The 17939-nt window shown below is 42.3% G+C and overlaps 1 protein-coding gene across 3 annotated transcripts in view; it reads left to right on the top strand.

Annotated features, from left to right (window-relative positions):
- LOC126272828 (uncharacterized) overlaps positions 1-17330 on the top strand; it is a 113928-nt gene extending 96598 nt beyond the window's left edge. The window contains exons 4-5 of one of the 3 annotated variants that reach the window (XM_049976025.1): positions 6684-7086; positions 16817-17330. In XM_049976025.1, coding sequence (XP_049831982.1) covers positions 6684-7066 — 383 coding nt within the window. In that variant the 3' untranslated portion in view covers positions 7067-7086; positions 16817-17330. Of the gene's footprint in view, positions 1-4472; positions 4588-6683; positions 7087-16816 lie in introns of those variants that run through there. The other 2 variants (XR_007549270.1, XM_049976027.1) reach the window with 2 other exon arrangements.
- Positions 17331-17939: the final 609 nt, after the last annotated feature.

Raw genomic sequence — 17939 nt, 5'->3', positions numbered from 1 at the left:
ATACCTTAAGGGTTCAGTAGAAATGTGTTTTACAATCGCGAAGATGAACAAGTATTCATTGCTCTTAAGGTATGCACATTAGAGCTCATGTTTACTGTGTTTTTGGTTGTAATGTTTTCTGCCCTACCCCTATATATTGACCATTCCTCCTGGGTCAGCCTGTTTGACATACGTATATAGAAGATGCTGAAAAGTTTACATCACTAATTTGCAGTCTGTCTCGTTGTCAATATTTAATTAGACTATAAATGTTATTCACATTGCATCAAAAGCAATTGTTGTAGCTGCATGGTCAGTCGCTGATCAGTCCAGAGGAACTTTGATTTGCCCAAATAATCAAATTACAAGAAAATTTCAAAATCAAACTACCACAACATACAGGTAGTGAAATGCGTCCTGCCATTCTTGAACGTAATTTAGGTAGTCAACTATGTAATGGCCCAAAATTTTATATATGTATGCGAGAAAATAACTCAAATGGATATAACATGGACAAATCTAATTTTCTCCTTAAGAGAACACCGGGAAATTGGATTGAGAGTCTACAGACATTTTGATAGTTCATTTGCAACCTTATCTTTCTTTGCATATTTCACGTGGTCAGAAGCAACCCAGCGAGAGACAATAATGCGATTTGATTATATATCGTTTCTAGTCCTAAAATTTATTTCTCTGGCGAATTTTTGTGCGCCCTCAGAGAATCTGCTATTACTGTAATATTCAATTTACCATATTTGTTCGATTACTTATTCGGTTTCGACCTTGAATACGTATGTACACAAATGTCCATCCAACTTATATTAAATTGTGGTACGAAGTACAAAAGTAGGTTCAATTACTTTCTGCTACTTATTTAAACATTCGGTGTCCTGATGTACGATTGCTTCATTAAGGAGCATCAACAGCTTAGTGCTTTTGGAAAACTATTGTTCTAGAAGGGTGAGAACTGAAGCTACATGAGGCACAGTAGCAGTAATGAATTCACTACGACTGTATGAATTACTCTAAATTTTCTATCTTGTCTGGAAAGAAAACAACTTTACGTAAAAGCTTGACTCAAATTTTGGTAAATTCCAGCCCAAATCACCACCTACCGAAGGGTTTAAATTTTCCTTAAAGTTAATCTATGTCCTCTCTCGTTCCTGACAGCAGATGCGATTAAACGGGGTTCCATTAATGTGTAATAGAAATTTGTAGAGTCTTACCCGCTGTATTGGGGTAAGCAAAATTTGCATTGAACTGCCCACATGTTATGTATTCAGTATCATGCACTAGAACCATGCAACAACGTCTCTCAAAAAAGACCACCAAAGTCTCCAAAATATCTCTCTTATTCTACATTACGAGAGAGGTCCAACAACCATGTACATCAGATAAGCACTGCCCATTAAACAGCCATACGCATTGGCACCTGCTTAGCAGTGTCTGGGGGTTGTCAGTAACGCTAGAAAAAGCAGTTAGAAATTAAGAACCTACCATCTCACCGTCATAGAGACGGAAGCATGCTCAGGGTGGACGTCGCTGAATTTTATGTGAAACTGCAAAAATTCCTTATGCCGGCCCTGAGTGCATTTTACTAATTGAATTTTAATTACAAATCAACAACTAAATCTCAGCTTTCAACATGACAAAAGAAATAGTTATCACATTGGTGGAAACATCTTCGCGAAACTCGCAAATATTCTATGCATAAAATTTTACGCTATTAAATAAAACATTTATTGTTCGGGAGAAATGTAAAGTGTCCAACACGCGACTATGTGGACTATGCTGGTCTGTTACGGAAAGTGAAAGGACTTCAATTTTTTGATGGCGTTACGCTATTTCATAAGCCAGCGTCATTTACGTGACACAAAAGCCTACATTTAGCTATGTTTGACATATTCGCGTTTCAAATATAGCTTCAGCAACGTTAAATAATAATTAACGAACCACCTACATTACAAATACATTATTTCAGAAAAATCGTAGCAGAGTGAATACCGAAGGCTTAATGACAGATTTATTTCGGAATACTCTGTTTTTCAAAAACAACCATCTCCAGTAAAACGAAAACATGCGCTATTCAAAAGTACTAGCGGAATAAAGTACACGCATAGGAGTTGAAACTTTGCGTTTGACTGATTAGTGTAAATGTTTCCCGGTAGAAACCTCACGAATGTGGCGCTGGTGTAGCAAGCAGTTGTGCCATGGCGTAAACGTTTCGGGCCTCTACACACGCACCAATTTATCGGCCGACCGACCGCCCAATTTCGTCCCAGCCTACACACATTCCAACCGACTGAACTCGGCGATTACAGCACCGTCCTGTTGTTGTGATATGTTTACTTACGTTCATTGAGTTTATGTTCTACGAGATCCCGCTTGGTTTTACACAGAAACAGAAACGGGGGTTTGCATTGGCTGTTATAGGTGCAACAAGACCTAAATTTAAAAAAGAAGAAGAAAGCCGAGAGAAGCTGTGCGCAAAGTGGCTAATGCAAGGAAAGAAATTCACCCCCATTCTGTTATTTAATGAGCTGGGAGCTAATTATTTTCGTAATCGTCTAAGTAATGATGAAAAGTGGTTTCCATAGCTGTTGGAAAATCACAAAATCATTGTTAACGAAAAAGAATACGGCAGACGTGAAAGAGGCTGCAAGCTTGCAAGGAGAGGATGTCAGTTCTAGCCATTGTCGAAAGTTACGAGAACCTCAAATTTAAGTGTGTAGAATAAACGACATCCCCTGTAAGTTTAACAGTCGGCCGGAGTGGTCGAGCTGTTCTAGGCGTTTCAGTCTGGAACCGCGCGACTGCTACAATTGCAGGTTTGAATCCTGCCTCGGGCATGTATGTGTGAAGTCCATAGGTTAGTTAGGATTAAATAGTTCTAAGTTCTGGGGGGCTGATGACCTCAGAAGTTAAGTCCCATAGTACTCAGCGCCATTTGAGCCATTTGTAAGATTAACAAATAAATTTCGAATTAGAAGAAGAAAGGCAACAGCAGTATCACCGCAGATCGTCTAATAAATACAATAACAGATATATAAGAAATGAAGCATTTAACAACTGTTAGAACTGTAAAAATAGTTCTTCACTTTGCTCTTCGTAGTAGAAGGTGTGGATGTACCTTGGACTTGCGTAACATTTCTAACAATGAAGCTAGTATGTTTCATGAATACGAGTCCATCAACTGTCTGTATTTCGGTCTTATTTCCGATATGTATCGGAAATGAAATCTACGATCTAATCTATCGGTGATTCGGTTTTGAAATTTCATTTCCATTACATATCGGAAATAAAACCTATAAACTTAAATACAAGGTTGAGGACTTTTGTCCCCTCTATGTGCCACGCGAAACTATTATATGCTCAAAATGAAAAATAGTGCTTCATTTGTTGCATATATATTGCATGATGTGTTCCACAAACATCTGCAGTCTTTAAAATTTTATCCCTCTCGCATCCTGTCGTGGAACAGCATTTAGTCTCGAGCGCAGTGGCGAAAGACAAACTTCTGTTGGGCGATTGGCACTACATCGCTACACACAGCACAATTTGTTGGGCGGATTATACTACTGAAGTATTCTATTTAGATGAATCCACCTATAGGCATCTAGATGCTGAATAAATATTGCTACTTGTTTTGAAAATAACAAATAAATAAATCAAAGAGGTAACGGTAATGTTAGTCACAGTGAGACACGTCAGACAGTCACGCCCTCTACCGTGGAACGCACAATGACAGGCGCCTCAGTGCTATAAATTCCCGCCTGAGGCAAATTTGAACGTAGTCTTGCAGTGATTCTTAACAGCGTGGTCTGTGAAAGCTCGTATTTTTCATTGCAGTGTTTAAGAGTGACGATTATATGTAACTAAATTTAATTATGTTTGAGTGGTAATTGTGTTTTAATTAGTTCTAGCAACCCAACATGTGCGAATCAACCGGTATGAAGTCTGAAGAAGGCAAACCAGTCCAACTTGAGAGCTCTGTTACAGCAGCACCTGCTATTGCACCGTCCAAGCTTACTGCAGCTGGCGAGGTGCCAGAGCAGACACACAAGATGGCTGAGTTGCTGAAACACTGGCCTGTGGTGGTAATCGCTATCCAGAAGAGCAGAGATGCGTATTGCTCTGTAAAGCAAAAGGCCTGCATTATTACCTGGTCACTTAACTTGGCCGAGAAAGTTGTTGCTTCGGTTCTCGAACTTGCAGAACGCAAACTGAGCAGCTTGCGGCCAATTACTCAGTACGCAGACAAAGCAGTTAGCGAAGGCATGGCAGAAATAGAGAAGAAATTTCCCGCAGTGAAGGAGTCGCCGGAAAAGGTAATTGCTAATAAATGTGAACTCCGAAATGGTTACGAGAAATCCACATAACAAATCTCTCTCCTTTTCAGCTGTACGATGCTATCACACAACACGTAGCGAAGATGGTGCACCCCGCGCTAGATAAAACCGAAGCTATAAGCGAAATCGGCAGGAAGGAGACTCGACAGGGTTGCTAAAACGATAATCAACAAATACAACAGTTTGATCAAGATCGTGGACAGCTGGATGGACAAGCTGGAGAACCGACTGAACGGCGTGGAAGCTGAAACAGCCTCTCGTGAGTAACATGTTAAGTTGTTAGCGGTAACAGTTAATCCAATGAAACAAGAAAAGACAGACTTCCTACTTACTCATTTTCCACAAATTCATAGAAAACGCCCTTACACTGGAAGAAAAATGCATACATTTTGTGCACTACATGGAATAATACTTCAGAAGCTTGAATTCCCTGCTGCGTTTTCCTTTCTCCGAAGGATCGTCAATTTAAAAATACATATATTTGCATGTAGCACCCAATTCCGACATGGAAAAATATTTTTATTTACAACTTAGAGCCACTCAACGCCCATACCAGCGTGATGGCCAACGCCAAAGATCTAAGACCATGCCTTGCATAATGGTTTTCACTAGGTAACGTATCGCAAGATGTGAGTACTGTTACGTTCACGACTAACACGTTTTTTATCTGGAGATAAATTAGGTCGAAAGTTGAAGGGTAACGGTTTAAAGAGCAGAGGGTAAAGTGCCAAGGCAAGAGCGAAGGGGGGAAAGGGAGAAAGGACGGGAGACCTGTAAGACAGTTGCGGCGGGTTGTTAAGGGCGAGGGCGGGTTTGTTGCTGCCTGCGACAAGTCATGCAAAGGTAGTCTTTATTAGCAGTGGGTTCAAATGGCTCTGAGCACGAAGGGACTGAGTTCTTCAGCCCCCCTAGAACTTACAACTACTTCAACCTAACTTACGGACAGCACACACTTCTATGCTCGAGGCAAGATTCGAACCTGGGACTGTAGCGGGAGCGCGGTTCCACACTGAAGGCCTTAGTAGTAGGTATCGTCCAATCCGGTATCTATGATGTGGAATGGTTACTCAGCGGCGGCAACAGCAGCTAGGTACAGATGCTGGCTTCTCGGTCAGCATCAGTATTCCTACAATGGTAGGGTGCATCGTTTGTTGTCAGGTAGGTAATACGTCGCATTCATATCGTCGGGTAGTGTTAGCGGTTTGTGCGTTAGCCTACGAGGTGGTCGGCTTTACTAGCAGCTGGTATATCCAGTCAATGTTGCTGATGTGCAAGGAGTTAGTTAGCTCGTCAAAGGTGGTTGTGCTCTACCAAGCAGCGGGTGGAGCGGTGCCAATGATGCGTTGCAGTTTCTGTATGATCTGCAGGCATGTAGTAGCTACATACATCAGGAGTATAATCAATGTCATGTATATGTAACTCGACGGCTTCCTACTCGGGATACCTTCCTTGTTCAACATTGGGTAGACATGAAAGAGGTAACTACTTAGTTCTATATACTCGTCACCTCATGCACAATACATTTGCTCCTTCACTCAGTTTTCTCTTTTCACTTCCCCTGTGTTCTCTACAGTCCAGAGACTCATTTGATGCATCTGTCCATGCTACTCCAGCCGGTGCAAGGCTCTTCGACTCCCAATACCTACTGCAACCTACATCCTTCGGAATCTGGTGTATTCATCTCTTGGTCTCCCTCTGCAATTTATATGCTCCACGCTGCCCTCCATTACTAAATTGATCCCTAGATGCCTCACAATATGCCCTCCCAAGCAATCTCTTCTTGTCAAGTTGTGCCAGAAATTTTTCTCCCAAATCCTGTTCAATGCCTCCTCATTAGTTACGTGATCTACTCATCTAATCTTGTATAGCACGACATTTCGAAACTTTCTGTTCTCTTTCTGCCGTGCTATTTTTCGTCCATGTTTCGCTCCCATACATGTCTACACTCTCTACAAATACTTACAGGAATGGCTTCTTGAAACATAAATCTACACTCGATGTTAACAAATTTCTCTTCTTCATAAACGCTTTCCTGCCATTGCCATTCTACATTTTATATCTTCGTTACTTCGACTATCAGTTTTGCTCCCCGAATACCGAAACTCCTACACGACTTCAGGTGTCTCGTTTCTTAATCTAATTCCCTCAGCGTCACCCAACTTAATTCGACTACATTCCGTTACCATCGGTTTTCCTTTTGATGTTTATCTAATATCCTCCTATCAGGACCATGTCCACCGGTACACAAAACAATGTTTGCTTCCAAAGTTGTTCAAAATGTAGCCGTGTAGGCAGTGAAATATTGCGAGGACGGTGCTTGCCGGCCTTATCGTGACTTGGTGTCTCCTTGTTCAGATACGGAGACAGCTGTGGCGGAGGCGCTATCTTCTGCGGCACGGACCCAGACCTCCACCACCACCACCACCACCAACCCGGTACCTGCACCCGCTGCGGGCCACGTTTGGCAGGCGCTGCGGCTGGGAGCTGGCGCCACCACGGCGCTGGCCGCCTTCCAGGTGGAGGCAGCCCTCTGGCTGCTCTCTCGGGCACCGCTCGTGGGCCGCTTCTTCAGGGAGGCGCCGCCGCCCACAGCCGACCCTTCGCCGTCTTCATCCTCCAGGGACGCCTCATTCGCCAGACTCCCGACTCCGACGGCTTCACAGGAGCAGCCGTTGCCCACAGCTCAGTCCACGGCCTCATTCCACACGGAGCGGTTCATCTCATTGCCGCAGCAGTGATCACTGCCAGATATCTTCCTGTAATTCGAAACTTAGCTCAATGTATGTAGTCCACAGAATTGGTTTTAACTTACTTATTGGTGAAATAACACGAAATACTGGCATCTGTGTGTACACTACTCCTGTCAATGTAAAAAAGAATACATTGACACCGGTGTGTCAGATCACACGCACGGCACAGCGGACACACCAGGAACCGCGGTGTTGGCCGTCGAATGGCGCTAGCTGCGCAGTATTTGTGCACCGCCGCCGTCAGTGTCAGCCAGTTTGCCGTGGCATACGGAGCTCCATCGCATGCCGCGACAGCGTGGACGTGAACCGTATGTGCAGTTGACGGACTTTGAGCGAGGGCGTATAGCGGGCATGCGAGAGGCCGGGTGGACGTACCGCCGAATTGCTCAACATGTGGGGCGTGAGGTCTCCACAGTACATCGATGTTGTCGCCAGTGGTCGGCGGAAGGTTGCACGTGCCCGTCGACCTGGAACCGGACCGCAGCGACGCACGGATGCACGCCAAGACCATAGGATCCTACACAGTGCCCTAGGGGACCACACCGCCACTTCCCAGCAAATTAGGGACACGGTTGCTCCTGGGGTATCGGCGACTACCATTCGCAACCGTCTCCATGAAGCTGGGCTACGGTCCCGCACACCGTTAGGCCGTCTTCCGCTCACGCCCCAACATCGTGCAGCCCGCCTCCAGTGGTGTCGCGACAGGCGTGAAAGGAGGGACGAATGGAGACGTGTCGTCTTCAGCGATGAGAGTCGCTTCTGCCTTGGTGCCAATGATGGTCGTATGCGTGTTTGGCGCCGTGCAGGTGAGCGCCACAATCAGGACTGCATACGACCGAGGCACACAGGGCCAACACCCGGCATCATGGTGTGGGGAGCAATCTCCAACACTGGCCGTACACCTCTGGTGATCGTCGAGGGGACACTGAATACTGCACGGTACATCCAAACCGTCATCGAACCCATCGTTCTACCATTCCTAGACCGGCAAGGGAACTTGCTGTTCCAACAGGACAATGCACGTCCGCATGTATCCCGTGCCACCCAACGTGCTCTAGAAGGTGTAAGTCAACTACCCTGGCCAGCAAGATCTCCGGATCTGTCCCCCATTGAGCATGTTTGGGACTGGATGAAGCGTCGTCTCACGCGGTCTGCACGTCCAGCATGAACACTGGTCCAACTGAGGCACCAGGTGGAAATGGCATCGCAAGCCGTTCCACAGGACTACATCCAGCATCTCTACGATCGTCTCCATGGGAGAAAAGCAGCCTGCATTGCTGTGAAAGGTGGATATACACTGTACTAGTGCCGACATTGTGCATGCTCTGTTGCCTGTGTCTATGTGCATGTGGTTCTGTCAGTGTGATCATGTGATGTATCTGACCCCAGGAATGTGTCAATAAAGATTCCCCTCCCTGGGACAATGAATTCACGGTGTTCTTATTTCAATTTCCAGGAGTGTACTTTCACTGGTATTACTGGAATAATGGCATAATAAAGTGCGCGTCATTTACAACGGCGGACGAGTTCAGATTCGTTCTGCACATCTGACGTCGCAACACAGTCAGCCATTCAAAACAGAACGACGTTGCCAGAGCTCGACTACAGTTCAGAGCACGGACGACTGTCTTCAGTCTTAGAGACGTTCAGTCATAAATAAAGCAATTGAACAAAAGCAATGTCTTGATAGCAGACGTTCTTTTATAGGAAGCTTGGAAAAAGCATTCTTTATACCAATTGCTTCGTATTCTATTAATTAAACCAAATAGGCAATGAGCCTCCTAATTCAGGTGATGGCAAGGAAAGGTGTGTGTATCATTCTCACTAACAGCTTTTTCGCAATAAAAAAGTGGTAATTTTTTAGTTCCTACTGTACATGGTCAAAACGGAATTCATACCAAGTGTTTGTTGGTATTTTGCGTAATATTTTGGCCCTCCAGGAGAACTATTGAACGACAAGCTGCCTTAGTGTAATGGTTAGTGTTCCGAGATGAAACTGAGTCCGGTGCTTAATAGTTTCTCTAGTTAAAAACAACGTTGAAGTGTCTTACTTCATGAATTATTAGTTTGAATGTAATTTACTGAAATTTCTAGTGGCGACTAAAATGGACCATACGATAAGTATACACTACGGACTTAGGACCGGTTAGTAGGGCATGTTGTGAGGCATCAAAGGATCACAAATGTAGCATTGGAGGGCAGTGTGGAGGGTAAAAACCGTAGAGGGATACCAAGAGATGAACATGCTAAGCAGGTTCAGAAGGATGTAGGTTGCAGTAAGTACTGAGAGATGAAGCTTGCACAGGATAGGGTAGCCTAAAGAGCTACATCAAATCAGTCTCCGGACTGAAAACCACAACATGGACGTTCACTTCTGCAGACTCTTCAAAATTTCGAGCAGTGGTTTACTACATCTAACGCTGCACAATAACTGCGTTGAATATCGAAACCAAATTAATTCATTTATGGGGGGAAGGTATCAGTCAAGATGTGCAAAAAAAATCAAATTGTTGGGCCAAATAGTTTTCGTGAAATCGAATGATAGTGTGTCAAAGCAGTCGAAACACCGTGTGTCTGCACAGGCGAGCAGTGCAGTGATGACAAAATCGCGCAGAATACGGGAAGCACGTCTCTGTAGCAGCATAAGGGTTCATGCCGCTGTGGTTGCTTTACGTAATTAACTGAGCCCTCCCCTCCCCTCCTTAACTTTGCGAACTATACTATGGCGCTGCTTCTGTTGGCGCGTACAACTGGCAACGCAGCAATCTTCCGCGTCTGAGCTGACATACGCGAACCACCAAGATAAAAGAATTGAACTATAGAACGCTTCCAATATAGCTGGAAATTGAGCAAGCTAACGTGCCGTATTAAATCTGTGGGCAGTCAAGTTGTCATGAGAACTAAGGTAGAATTTGTTTTTACTTAGTACACAAAGCTTGCCTTCACAGCTAATATTCTCCTGTTACCCAACAAGGTTAATTGCGAAGTTGTCACAATCAAGTATCAAGTTTGCAAGCCATTAGACACAGAAGGAATTAAAATTAGTGGACGAAGGCGAAACTGTTAAATCATTCAGGATGTAATGCAGTTACTAAGATCCTCACTTGTTTAGAAAGTATTAATTTTTTTTTTTACCATGTCAGTGTGTATTGGCCAACAAACGTGGTTCATTGTTATTTATTTCAGTTTGATAATTCCTCCTGAGGATTACTAACGCGGACATGGCGTCCGATCAGGAAAAACGGCCACACTACAAGTCGGGAAATGTGGCTAAAGTTTTCACCCCAACAAGAGTTAGGTAGTACCAAAAACATGCAAAACATAGCGGATAAAGCTGAATTTGAACTTTTACATTCAAAGCTATCATCCGCATTTTATCCCTTTCTGACAATTTTGAATTAATTTACATTATTTAACACCTTCTGTTCTTTTATATTTGGCATAATACAAAAGTCCGATGGAAACCTTCCATTGCGGCCGCCTGGTCTTCTCTCAGATACTAGGGTGTGAAGACGCATAGAAAATGTGCCTGAAAATCAGAAAAACAAACAAGGGATTCTGTTGCGATGGCATAGCGACAGTACCCTCATAGATACGAAAAACTGGTCGCAACGTAAGCCTTCAATAAATTCGTGTACTTGCAGTGAATTGCTATCTGTTTCTTTTAAAACATTTGGTGTGCTACCCTATAATATGGAGATTCAATGTGTGTAAAGTAGTAAGCGTCCATTACGAGGGCTCTTCAATGAAGAATGATCATAATCTTTTATAGTCATAATTTCTCGCGCTAAAACTTAATCTTATGATATTCTGTTAGCTTAATGTTCAACGAACACGCCGTAGTAGTTTGATTATTGGGAATTCTCGTTCCCGCCTATGAGAGGCAGGCAAGGTCAGACGTGTTCATTATCGCCTACCGCTGCAAAGGAGGTAACACGCGAGGAACAATGTGCGGCTTTTAAATCCTGCTTACGTCTCAACAAATCTACAGCTGAGGCCAATACAGTGTTACAGGAGGCCTATGGAGAGTCTGTTCTTCCCTACAGCACAGCTCAAAGGTGGTTTAAAATGTTTAAAGAGGGGAGACATCAATTTCAAAGGAAGGTGGACCCGATGCTCCAGTTACTGCTCTTACGGAAGAAAACATTGGCACTGTCGCTGTCATTGTGAGAGAGGATCGACGAATTACCTTAAGACCACTTTCTGAAATAATGAACATTTCATTCGGTGCCACCCATACGTTGGAGACAGAAAAATTACACGTGACACGTGTTTGTGCTCGATGCGTTCCAAGACTGTTTATTCCCGAACGAAGGGATATTCGTGTGCAGGTGTGCATGCTATTAAAGCTGATGTTAGAGGAAGATCCGGAGTTTCTTTCAAATGTAATCACTGCTGATGAAACTTGGCTACATCATTTTGATCCTGAGAGCAAACGGCAAAGCTCAGTGCGGGAATCTCCTTCATCGCCAATCCCCAAGTAACCAAAAGTGGTTGCTTCTGCTGGGAAAGTTACGTTCATCTCATTCCTTGATATTCATGGAATAGTTTATCGGTTTGTTGCACCTGCACACACACACACACACACACACAAGTAACTGGACAGTGCTGCAGGGATTTCCTGAAAACATTGCAAGTCCATATCAGGCGCAAAAGACCACATTTCCGTGAAGCAGGCTGGATTCTGCACAACGATATTGCGCGGCCGCAAATTGCCGATGTTGTTGCTGAATGTCTTGCAAAAATCGAAGTGAAGTGCATCCCTCATCCTCCCTATAGTCCGGATTTAGCCCCTTGTGACTTTTTTCTATTCCCTTGCATGAATAAACGCCTTCGTGGGATGCATTATCAATCACCAGAAGCAGTGGTGAAGGATGCGGAGGCGATTTTGAAGGACCTGTCAAAAAATGGTTTCCATCATGTATCTGAAGACTGACAGAAACGCTGTGTCAAGTGCATCGCATTATGAGAGACTACCTAGAAAAGGACCATCAAAATTGAGTATAGGTATGTTGTAAAAAAAATTATGATAATTCTTTATTGAACATCCCTCATAATTGCCATGGTTGGTGAAAGCTGAATTTCTCTTTGAGTGGTGACTTTCTACCAGCCTCCCTCCTCCTTTCCTATGCGGCCTGAGGTGTAGCCCTACAATGTCAATATTGACTCCTAAGCAAAAAAGGTTGACGGCCACTGCCTAAATTCTTCTGAATCTCCGCTGCAGAGTGAAAATCTCATTCTGGAAACATTACCCAGGCTGTGGCTAAGCCATGTCTCCACAGTATCCTTTCTTTCAGGAGTGCTAGTTCTGCATGTTTCGCAGAAGAGCTTTTGTAAAGTTTGGAAGGTAGGAGACGGATACTGGCAGAAGTATAGCTGTGAGTACCGGGCGTGAGTCGTGCTTCGGTAGCTCAGTTGGTAGAGCACTTGCCCGCGAAAGGCAAAGGTCCCGAGTTCGAGTCTCGGTCGGGCACACAGTTTTAATCTGCCAGGAAGTTTCATATCAGCGCACACTCCGCTGCAGAGTGAAAATCTCATTCTGTTAAACATTCTTCTTTAGAACCACATACCCGATGTTAACAAATTTCTCTTCTTCACAAACGCTTTCCTTGCTATTGCCAGTCTACGTTTTATACCCTCTCTACTTGGCCCATCATCATTTATTTTGCAATCTAAACAGCAAAACTCATCTACTGCCTCAAGTGTCTCGTTTCCTAATATAATTTTCTTAGCATCACCTGAGGTATTGAATAGAATTTGGGAGGAGACGCGTGTGTGGCACAACTTGGCGAGAAGAAGGGACCGGATGGTAGGACATGTTCTGAGGCATCAAGGGGTCACAAATTTAGCATTGGAGGGCAGTGTGGAGGGTAAAAATCGTAGAGGGAGACCAAGAGATGAATACACTAAGCAGATTCAGAAGGATGTAGGTTGCCGTAGGTACTGGGAGATGAAGAAGCTTGCACAGGATAGAGTAGCATGGAGAGCAGCATCAAACCAGTCTCAGGACCGAAGACTACAACAACAACAGCATCACCTGATTTAATTCGGTTGTGTTTCATAATGTTTGTTATGCTTTTGTTGATGTCCCTCTTACGTCTTCCCATCAGAACAATGTCCATTCCGTTCAACTGCTCTTGCAAGACCTTTGCTGTCTCTGACTAGGTTACAACGTCATGGGCAAACCACAAGTTTTTATTCCTTTTCTCTAAACTTGATTTGCTATTCCAAATTTTCCTTTGGTTTCCTGTACTTCCTGTTCGATGTGCAGACTGTATAACATCAGGGATAGGCTGTCTCTTCTCAACCACTGCTTCCCTTTCATCCCTCGACTCCTGAGCTACCTTCCTATTATCTTCAGGTGCAAATCTTCTGATACATAATTTATATTTGCTCTTAACTGTGTTGAAATGAATTTTCCTGGTATGAGAAAGTTAAATTTTAAGTGTTGTATTTCATGAATCGAGTGCGGAAATATATGAGGAACAGTGGGAAAAACTGTGAAAAACTTACCAAACAAACAAGGAGGAACATTTTTAACCTTTTGAGGTCAGCATACTTTGGATTATTTATACTGCCGTCATGTCAAAATGTTAAAAAATAGTCTTCCTTGTTTGTTGGATAAATTATTCACTGTTTATTTCACTGTTTCTGACACATTTCAGCAAGTGATTCACGAAATTCGAAATCTAACATCTAACTTTCTCTTAACAGGAAAATTCATTTCACCTCAATTAAGAGCGAATCTAAATTGTACATTAAACGATTTGCACCCGAAGATGGGTCCAAAAGATCCGCAATGCATCATGTAATTTAACAAAAAGAAAAATTGTTACTGAAGGCAAAACGACCGTGTATAAATTAATTAATAAAACCATCATTATTTTATTTATATTCATTGTTTCTATGGTACAGTTTATACCTTTTCTCAAATGCGAAGTTAACTAAAAAATGCAATCGTTTTAAACCGTGCGGCCGTCCGCTAACCTCCGATTCCACATAGTGGCCCCCGACACAAAACAACTGCTCAGCATTGGCCTAAGTGTGGTTTCACGGTCCTTCAAATACTTTCCACATATGATCGCAATTGTAACACGCGAACGGCTGACCGCCTTCGCCGTGTTCCAGACCATCGTTCCCAGGCGCTGTACTATGACAATCCGCCCTTTGTTAAGAAGTTTATGTTAACGGATTTCCCTCTTTGTGGCCCCTATGGCCGCTAGAATGATGTCTCATTCTCCTCTGCTCCTCCTCTAACTTTCCTTGCCACCTAAAGCAGCCACAACGCCACTAGGTGGCGTTCTATCTCGCGGTGATCAGCGGTCATAATGTTTCCGCTCATCGGTGTATTCTGACCTCATAAGAAAATCGTAAATTAAGCTAGCCGATCTGAAGAGAATTCTCAGAATGTATCACGAGGTTGAGAGTAGTGAGTCTATGTACCCCGCTTGTAGAAGTCCGCATCACATGTGCATGCTGTCAGGCACAGTCCTAAAGTACCTACTTCGCGACGCTCCGTAATAAACGTCGTATTTCAGCGAGTAATTACCGCACGGTAAATCCGCTTTTACACAGCATGCTATCAGCTAGCTGCGGTCACCGCTTGCGGACATTACACCCTAAGGCAGAGTCATACATTTCGTATCATTAATTCGCTTCACAGATTGGGGGGGGGGGGGGGGGGGGGGCAAGGAGGCAATTATCGAGGTAGCGACATATACAAGCACTTGTCTTACAGTTATCTATAAAACAGATTTCGTTGTCCGTCTAGAATGCTTCAATTTTCTTTAATTAAATGAACCGAGTTCATTCACCTAAACTGTACTCAGATCTGTAGATAAAAACAAAATAATTTACCAACATAAATACTACGATATGCAACACTACTGTTATACTAAACCTGAAATCAAATGTTCCAGAACGAACCTGAGTCCGCAAGGTAACTTTCAACAGGTGGTGTTTGGCATATGAACAACATAGATCCTACCAACACCCTATTTTCTCTTGCGACGTAGCATGCATAGTTTTTCTGTTAAGTTCGACGGCTTACTCCTGCAACAGGTACAATCAGACACTTTCTGGAATATTTCATTTTAGATTTGGTATAGGCCTAATAGCGATGTTGTATATAAGATATTGATTAGTACACATCGTTTCTTTTCAAGAAGACAGCAACCAGCCATGATTGACAATGTTATTTACTCTGTCGAAGTTTACGTAAGTTTTTGGCTCTTTATTCCCCTTTGTGGTGAAAGATTCTTGGGATGGTGTGCCACCAAAAATCCCGCGTAATTTTGTTGGAATTTTGTTGGAATATTGTTGGCTTGTATTCACGGCGTATTGCAGTACTATTTTATTTAACCGCACTGACTAAAGCAGCACACACACACACACACACACACACACACACACACACACACACACACACACACACACACACACACATGGTAAATGCACACAAAGATGGAGGTATCACAAATACAACGGTGCCAAAGAAATTTTCTCACACAAATATTGCAATATATACACTGATTTAACAACATTTACGAAGAATAAATGTTACATTACATGCATTTAACAGTCAATGAGCATTACTTACAAATAAACTCAATAGACGTAGCAACCATTTTTTCAGGAAGTGTTACTTAAATAATAATATTTAAATATTGTGATATACACAGGGAATAAAATAAGTGGTTAGAAATAAATATTGCGATAGCAGTAATTATATTAACATGTAATCGCTACTTGAAGGTTTAAATTAATTTAACAATTGTATTAATGTGTTATTGAAAAGGCTGCTATATTTCATTATACTGTTTGTATTGCATTACTAACTGCATGTTGTTGTCAAAAGGAGTGGTGTTTTTGTTTTAATTTGGAAAGTAGGTGGTTGAAATTTTATAGAATGCCTTCATTGGCTATATCTGTCTCTTTATTGAGGAGATTATGTAATGATTCACTTTTATATATGTATATTTCTATCTCTTTGAGTAGATTCATAAGGCTACCTTTCTTAGAATATTGAAATATTTGGATGTAGTCTTCAATGGTTTTTACTTCATGTCTCTTGAGAGTTGTAAGCACTGCAAATGCAGATTTTGATGGTTTGTTCAAACATATGATACCTAAATGTTGTGTGAAGCTAATCTCGAAACTTCTCCCAGCTGAGTTTATAAATGTACCAAATCTTTCCTATGGGAGACTGTAATTCCTTAAGTTATGAATGGCTAGCTGTTGAAGTTAGTGATATCTGTAGAAGCTTATATTTAGGTTTCTGTTTTTAAACAAATTACTTCTTTTGTATTACTTGCTTCCTAAAAAAGGAAGCGAGATGTATTTCCTGCAGTTTTCTGGTATCTTTTGTGTTAATTGGATATGTGTCTGATGTGAGGCTTTGTTGTCAGTTGTTTTTTTGGATTTTTTGGGATGGTTTATCAATCATGTGAGGGAAATATCCACTGTCTGAAACTATGGTTGTGACGATATTGTTCAGATGGTTCAGGTGGAATTTTATGTAAGCGATTTAATGTGGCCCTAAACTCTGCCATTCTATGCTGTTGATGCACACATGCCTACATAAAATTCCACTTGAACCCATACCAGAGGTGGCAGCATATACTAATAACCATCTAATTATCTGCAGAGGTAATGGTCTCTGAAAGAGTGGGAAGCACTAATCTTGTAGGTTTCCTGATTTTCGTCTCAGTGGTAACTGTCTTTTTTTTCTGATTCTAGATCTCCTATATGCAGCCAGTTTAACGCAAATGTGTGCCTTACCATAATGTATCTACCGAAGGTACCCAATGCTACGAGAAGTGGTTACATTGCGGTAGTGCTGAATGCACAAATGGACCGAATGACTTCTTGCTTGCAAAGTCTGCAAAGCCTGAATTACACCGGAGCAAAGGAAAGCGAACACAAGTGAAAGTGCATTCGGTGACAGTTTGCTGGTATTCACTACCAGTTGCTTGTATCTAGACTTTCGCTCTGCCAAAACTGTGGTTTGGTAGTTTTGGTACACTAGATAAACGACATAGTAAGTGATAGGACTACCAATAGTATTGATATGGAAATCAACGTACATAAATGTGCAACAGAAACTGTGAGTCGACGACCTCTCTTTGGTTATTTGTTTGCTTTTGCACAGAATTAGAACTGCACATCATTCAGTGTTAGTCTAGTGTGTATTTTATATCCTTACATAATATAAATTGCATTTTATAGGTAATAAAAATTAGTTGATGTGTAATTTCTGCAGTTTCATGTAACCTCTGACTCCTGTTCATCTATTTTCTCAAACTGAGTCTGTCTGCCAATCTCTCTTAAAACTCGCTTTCTATCCCTCTTCCCTATCCTAAAAAAGGCATCCCTCTGACACCTGAGACCACTGGTATTTTACCACTTGTGACAGTGTCCCCCCGATACAAGTACAGTTTAGACACACACACACACACACACACACACACACACACACACACACACACACACACACACACACACACATACAGCAGAAACACGTTTTATATAACTTTGAGGAAGTATTGAAGTGATGTTTGATATATTTTTGCCTTGCGGTTTTCTTATTTTACCTTTTTTCTGAGGAAATTGCGTTTTCTAGCACTATATGATAAATCCCTTGGTTGTCTTTATTTTTACTACAACAACTCTCTGTTTCACATTATAAATCAACAATTTTCGCATAAAACATGAATTAAAGATTGACAATTTCAATTTTGCCATAAATACTGGTTACTTTTAAATAACACACAGGAAGATAAATATGGAGAACAAAATTGTCGTGTAGATGACCTGGTCCTTTATATATCCTACAGATCGCATACATAAAGTAGGAGATTGT

The sequence above is a fragment of the Schistocerca gregaria genome, chromosome 5, assembly GCF_023897955.1.
Source record: "Schistocerca gregaria isolate iqSchGreg1 chromosome 5, iqSchGreg1.2, whole genome shotgun sequence".
In the NCBI taxonomy this organism is placed as follows: domain Eukaryota; kingdom Metazoa; phylum Arthropoda; class Insecta; order Orthoptera; family Acrididae; genus Schistocerca; species Schistocerca gregaria.
The sequence above is the reverse complement of the archived record's forward strand: the minus strand, read 5'-3'. Positions and strand labels throughout refer to the sequence as shown.